Here is a 6,597-nt window from a genome sequence, read left to right as displayed (position 1 = left end):
TCAGTGGATAGAGTGTTGGCCTGCAGACTGAAGGATCCTGGGTTCAATCCCAGTCAAGGGCACAATAATTCTCTCTCATCATTGATGTGTTTCTCTCTCTCCCTTCCTCTCTGAAATCAATAAAAATATATTTTTTAAAAAGATAAAATCTTGTTATAAGCTCTAAGTTTGTACAAAGAATCTAGATTTTCTATTCTCCAAAAGTAAAAGACCTGCTATATAATAGACAGAAATAACTTAATGCCTTTTCAGAGGAATATAACTCAAGTTTTGCAAAAGTTTCCTATTCCATGGAGACATCTAAAATGCCAATCCGTGGAACAGGTGCTTCTGTCTTCATCCCCTCTGCATTTACGCAGTTTTCATGGATTCCTGCTCAGATGTCACAGGCAAAGGCCAAGAGGTTGCCAGGACCTCAGCCTTGCTTTGGGGGAAGTCGGTCTGAAGGATGGTCACCCTCTCCTGGGTGTCCTTCACTTCCCTGCAGCAATTCTGGGGATCCCAGAGCCTCGGCTTCCTTGGCCTTGAACGCCCTCTCCCTCTGCAGGCCGCGCTGTGCAATTTCAGCCTGAGCCTCTGACCTGCTTCAGCCTCAGTTCATTTCACCTGCTGACCTCCTACACCTTCTCCGCAAACGTTTCTTGTTGAATCAACCTTGCCATTACCAGCAGAGAGTGGATATTCCTTCATACTTTCCTCTTTTTCATCTATAAGTACAGGCATATATGGGAGCTTTATGTGTTTCTCCTGAAATACCAAAACACAGATCCCGCTCTCCAACGTGTTTTTTCCTACTGGTTAGATTTTATGGACATCTCCAGAAGCCAGTACACAGAGATCCAGTGATAGTTGTTCTTTTTCTAAGATATTTATAAATATAGTAGGATACATCAGACCTTATGAGTTTTTTGGTGAAGCAATATTTATTTTCTTTGCCTTTTCCCTCCTATCCCACCTCTTTATCCTCCCATCAACCACTCAGGAACCTATGTTGATATTATGATGTGCAGTCTTCTTACTATAACCATAGCTATCTATGTAATGTAACCATATTAAAAACATACTCTCATTATGTGCAAGCATCTGATTTTAGACCCTCTATCCTATTTCATTTGCATATTTGCCTATCATTGTTCTAAAACCACTTTATTATAATTACTACAGCTTTAAAAGAAACCTTGAGAGCTGCTATATTAATGTCTTATAAAATTGTTCTTATTCAAGAGTATCTTGGCTATATTGCCTTTTGCATGTTTTGTGTACATTTCAGCATCATACTGCCAAGTTTTGGCTTACTTTTAGAAAAACCTTTCTGGGGGTTTAATTGGGATTGCATTGAATCTAAAAATCAGTTTGAAGGGAACTGGCATCTTTATCATATTAAATCTTCCAATCCATGAGCATGGTATACTTCTCTAATTGGGAGTGTTAAAAAAAAAAAGTCTCTTACTAACATTTTATAATTTTCTCTATAGCTGTCTTGCACAGAATGTTTTAAATTTATTTATAAGCTCCTTGTGTTTTTATGATTGTAAAAAGCATTAAAATTTCATTTACTGGTTTACTACCCAATAATTAGTGTATTTTCTTCTCTGTCTCAGTTGAATTGAATTCAACTCAGTCATGTCTACATTTCAGGTTCTGTCCCTGGTAACACCCATCTTCTCGGTATTAGTTTCTATTACTCTCAAGTTTGGTAGCTATGACAAAATACCAAGTCAGACTAGCTTAGGCAGAAAGCTAGTTTATTGGGTCATAACCCAAGTGTGGGAAGAGTGTGGAATGAGCTGCTCTTAAGAAAAAGGGGCATGAAACGTGGGCTGGTGCCTTCTGAATCCTCTCTTACCACTTTCTCTCTGCTTCCATTAGTGTATTAATTAGTGTATTAGTGTATTAATTTGGTTCATTTTTCTCCTCCCAGGCTGGAACCATCTCCTGGAGTTCCTGGGCTCATATCTAGCGTGTTAATTAAAAGAAGGGCTTCCCTCCTCCCCTTAATGTCCATTCAAGTAATGAGCTTCAATATACCTAAACTTCAATAGAGCCACACAAACACACATCCTTGCTTTCACGATTAGCAGTCCTCATTAGACTCTTAAGCTGATGATACAAGAATTCTTCCAGAGAAATAGGGTGCTCTTCTCAGAAGGAGGAAAGCACAGCAGATGCCCACCTTTAGATGATTCCTATTTTCTACCGGTTACTTTTCTGGGTGTTTTCTTCTTACTGTGATTTCTAGGCATCACCCCTTCCACCTCTAGACTTCTACTTTCTCTTCACTTTTTTGTGCGTTTCAGAGACTACCCATGAAATGGCAAAGTGCAGTGATTAGCCATTAGACTTTTAAGGCAAATTTGCCTTTTGAGGGTTGTTGTTTTGTTTTCAAAGCCTGGGGAGAATGGAAGAGAAGCCCAGCTTGATGCCGGCAGGTAAACTGTTTGGGTGGGCCTGCCAGGATCAGGGAGAAATGGGAGAAGGCCTCGGTTCTGAAATCTGAACACAGGACCACTGACTTGCTGAATGACCTTGGGTGATTTCTGTCTTTTCTCTGGGCTCCATATCCTTTCTAAATATAAAGGATTTGCTGGTGATGGTGTCCCCATGAGAAAGTAGGACAGTTCTTGGCACTATCATAGGTGATGTAACACAGTGGCTGCCATTTCCCTCTGTGAATAGGCTTTCGGGAAAGCCCAAGGTCCCTCCCAGGCTGGGGGTGGATAGTTCCTGGTAGAAACATAAAAATGTAGGTCCTGTCCCTTGTAAAACCACAGACCCGCCCTTGGCACCAGGCCAAGTGGTGGCTACATAAATTAGGCTTGGCCTCAGCCCTTAGCCGCACATCCTCCTGACAACATGAGACCCAGCAGCTTCTTGGTTCTGGCGCTTCTCCTCGTCCTCGGCATGCTGGTGGGACAGGCAGCTGTCAGTGGAGGTGAGTGGACAAGTGGCCCGGCTGGGGCTGGGTTGGGTTGAGGAGAGGCTGTCAGGGGCAACCTGGGTGCTGACGGGAAGCACTTCTGGAGCAACAGGCAGGGCTTAGGCCTTCACTTCAGCCTCTGGTCACTTCCATTGTATCCAGATAAAGTAGGAAGTTGTCCAGCTTTTCACCCCAGGACTGAGATAGGAAGACTGTGGGAGAAGTGTTGTTATGTGGCCTTGGCCTTAGACATTGGGACTTCTGCAGAATGAAGTGAGGACTCCCGGGAATCTGGGCCCTGGTGTAGGGTCTGTCCCCTGTCTGTCTGCCCTGTAAAATCACCTGAGACTAATCAGTCCTCTAAGAGGAGGTTAAGAACCTGCAAGGCCTCAGAAAGCATGTAATTTGAAGAAGACCAGCATTTTACTAAGGAGGACACTGAGACCTAGAGAGGGTGAGGAATTGTCGAGGCAATCTCCAGAGCCAGGAGGAGCTCAAGTCTCCTGGCGTGTGTCTTGGAGCTCTTCTCCCCGCAGAAGTGACAATGTATCCTTCTCACTTCTTGGAGTCACTCCAGTCTGGCATCGCCTCCTGAGCACCGGACTTGGAATGGAGGGATGGCAAACTGTGGTCCTGTAGACCCTTCCCCAAAGCTCAGGGAGTAGCCTTCCAAGAGCACAAACCCAAGTTAGCCTTGGTGATCCTTCTCCACCTCAGATCTTAATTTGGGGGACACTGGAGAGAGCAGTGCCTGGACCCAGAAGAAAGACAAGATAGTTGAAAGAGGGAGATGGTGTCTAACTATGGGTACATTTTTTTTTTCAACAGTTTCTTATAAAGGTCAAGCAGCTGACCAAGTTCTGGCCAAAGGACAAGTTACGCGTCCAGGCAAGGGGCCTGGTCCAGTCAAAGTTCCATCAAAAGTTCCCTCTACTAAGCCTGGCTCCTGCCCCAGGATTCTGATGCAGTGCGCCATGATGAACCCCCCTAACGCCTGTATGAGGGACTCTCAGTGCTCCGGGAACAAGAAGTGCTGTATGGGCTCTTGTGGAAGAGTCTGTATGAGGCCCAAGAACTGAATGGAGGAAGAGGTAACTCCCGGGCTCACAGAGAAAGCTGAGTGGTGGGAAATGATCCTTGGTTCTTGAGAGGGAGGATACTGGAAGGTGATGGGCAAACTGAGGGGTCTCAGAGGCTGTAACTGGGCTTCTTAGAGGAGTGACATGTGGACTTGACCCTATCTCTCACTGCCTATGACCTGCTGACTCATAGCTCTGGTTCTCCTCTCTCCTACCAGGTGGAGCCTGCTCTGGCTGCACCAGTGAAGACCCAGGACTGCAGTCTCTGGTCCCTACAGCATTTGAATGCCTTTCACACGTGGCTCATTCTTCCAATCACCGAGGTTGCCTAAACCTGGGCTGCTTCTCTCAGTGATTTCCTAATAAAAGACTGCTTTCTACTCCATTTGTTTTGCTCCTATGACTTCTATGCTCCTGGAAGCTCCTGGAGGTGGGTGTGGAGTTGGGATTCCGTCTCCCCAGTGAGGGTGGGGGTGAGAGGGCTCCGTGGGAGCTGTTCCTGGTGTGAAGGAGAGCGGGGGCAGGAGCAAGAGGCCCCCCTCCTAGGGATTAATATTAGAAATCCAATAAACAACCCAAGAACTATATTCTCCGTATCACCAGGAAATGGAAATCTGGAAATTTCACTTGTTCATGCTCAAGATGCCTCCATTAACACATAATCCCTTTGGATTAAGCAATATCCTCTCCCAACTTTAGATTTTAGGATGTGAATGAGGAGACAAGACACTCCAAGTCCTTAATCCTTTAGTAGGAATGTGGAATAGTGTTCTCTGGAGATACAAAGTTGGGGGCAGAGCAGACCCAAGTAGTGACGAGAATGGGGAGTATTTGATGGGCAAACTTGAATGACCTTGTGGCTCTGTTGTTGGCCCCACTGCCCTTGGACAAGGAAGCTCTCTGGAGGCCAAAGCCACAGGAGGAGGAGGAGCATTTTGGGTGGAGTGGGAAAAGCACAGGCTTGGGAGTCAGTGACCTGAGTTCTAGCCCAGCTTTGCCACCTCTGAAAGACTCCCCAGTCACCATGGAATTGTCCCTGGGAAAGTGCTTTCTCATAACAAGCTAGACAGCAAGACTTACCTTCTGCCAGTTACTCCATCAGCAATAATTTATTGCACAAGGTCACTTTTGATGAACCCGAATTATCTTTCTGCCTCTATTTCAATCACAGCCTACATTCTCAGCCTTTCACACTAGATGGTACTATGTCTTCCCTTTCTGCAGCTTGGTATTTTTATGGAGACACAAATTCATCCACAATACCTGTGCTCCTGGAAGCTCCCATAATCTTTTACTCTTGAGTCACAGTACAGCATACCATTGCTACTTCTGGGCACTTCAATTGATGTCGCATCCTGTCCAGCCAGCATTGCCCAAGCCTTGGACATCACTTCCATGCCTCTTCCTGGAAGTGAGATGCTGCAGCCATTGGATGTTGGATTAAAGTCCATCCTTCCTCTGTGTCTGCTTTTACCATCACTAGTCCTCACATCTGTGACGGAGCTTATGCATGTGTTGTCTGAACCAGTACCTGTGCACATGGGATGGCTGTAGAGGAGGCAGGGAGAGCGGGCACCTGGACCTTCCAGCTCCCATGGGGGACATGGGCTCAGCTTCCCACTCCTGAGACTGACCTGGTGAATATGCTCTAATTGTAGGAACAGCGTTTATATACATAGCAGTCAAGAAATGAAGGTTGGCCCTGGCCGGTGTGGCTCACTGGTTGGATGTTGTCCCATGTGCTGAAAGGTCCTGGTTTGATTCCCAGTCAGGGCACATACCAACATGCCAGGTTGTGGGTTTGATACCCAATTAGGGTGCATATGGGAAACAACAACCAATCAATGTCTCTCTCTCTCTCTCTCTCTCTCTCTCTTCCTCTCTCAAAATCAATTTTTAAAAATATATTTTAAAAAAATGAAATGAAAGTTGTCTAAACCAATCCCATGCCAACTGTGAGCACTGGGGCAGCTGCTCTGACCTTCCCTCCATTTCGTCTTCTCGCCCCAGCTTCTGGCCTCAAGTTTAACCGATGATAAAAAGGAAGGAAATTGGAGCTAGTAAGGCTTCCAAGGCCTCATGGCCGATATGCACTAACCCCCCTAATGCCTCATAAAAGGCTTTTTCAACTCTGCATGAAGGGAAGGGGAGAGAGCAAGAATGACGGGGAGTTAAGTTCTGAGCTGCATGATATTAGAGAAAGGCCCGCAGCTGCTAGCTGAAGTGCCCCGGATGAGCACCACAGCCTTCCAGTCCATGGCTATTTGGGGGCAGCTCAGCAGCTACCAAGCTCCTCCCAGAGACACTGCGTCCTCCAGCGAGGAGTTTCTGCTGAGCTGTAACCCTGATGTCACACCTGCGGGCTCTGTTCTGTGTGCACCGAGGGGTGAGCAGCCAGGGTCACTGATAATGACCGGACATTCTTTGGCCCCTTCTGAGGCTCTCCTTGTCCAGAACCTCCTCAGATGAGGAGACTCTGTTCTAGCCAGCCATGTGTGTCTGCCCCCAGGACTCCAGCGTCACAAGGGTCATGCTCAGACCACTTGTTTCTCAGGTTGTCCCAGGGGCCTGAGCCACAATCTTCCACTGAATTTGGAATTG

The 6,597-nt window shown here is 46.4% G+C and overlaps 1 protein-coding gene across 1 annotated transcript; it reads left to right on the top strand.

Moving 5' to 3' along the window:
• The first annotated feature begins 2,782 nt into the window (after positions 1 to 2,782).
• On the top strand, positions 2,783 to 4,381 carry PI3 (peptidase inhibitor 3). The gene is made up of 3 exons (XM_059706955.1): positions 2,783 to 2,932; positions 3,746 to 4,008; positions 4,215 to 4,381. Exons 1-2 carry the CDS (start codon positions 2,854 to 2,856, stop codon positions 3,994 to 3,996), a joined length of 330 nt encoding a protein of 109 aa, XP_059562938.1. The 5' UTR covers positions 2,783 to 2,853; the 3' UTR covers positions 3,997 to 4,008; positions 4,215 to 4,381.
• Positions 4,382 to 6,597: the final 2,216 nt, after the last annotated feature.

Source organism: Myotis daubentonii, chromosome 8 (assembly GCF_963259705.1).
Source record: "Myotis daubentonii chromosome 8, mMyoDau2.1, whole genome shotgun sequence".
NCBI lineage: Eukaryota > Metazoa > Chordata > Mammalia > Chiroptera > Vespertilionidae > Myotis > Myotis daubentonii.
The sequence above is the reverse complement of the archived record's forward strand: the minus strand, read 5'-3'. Positions and strand labels throughout refer to the sequence as shown.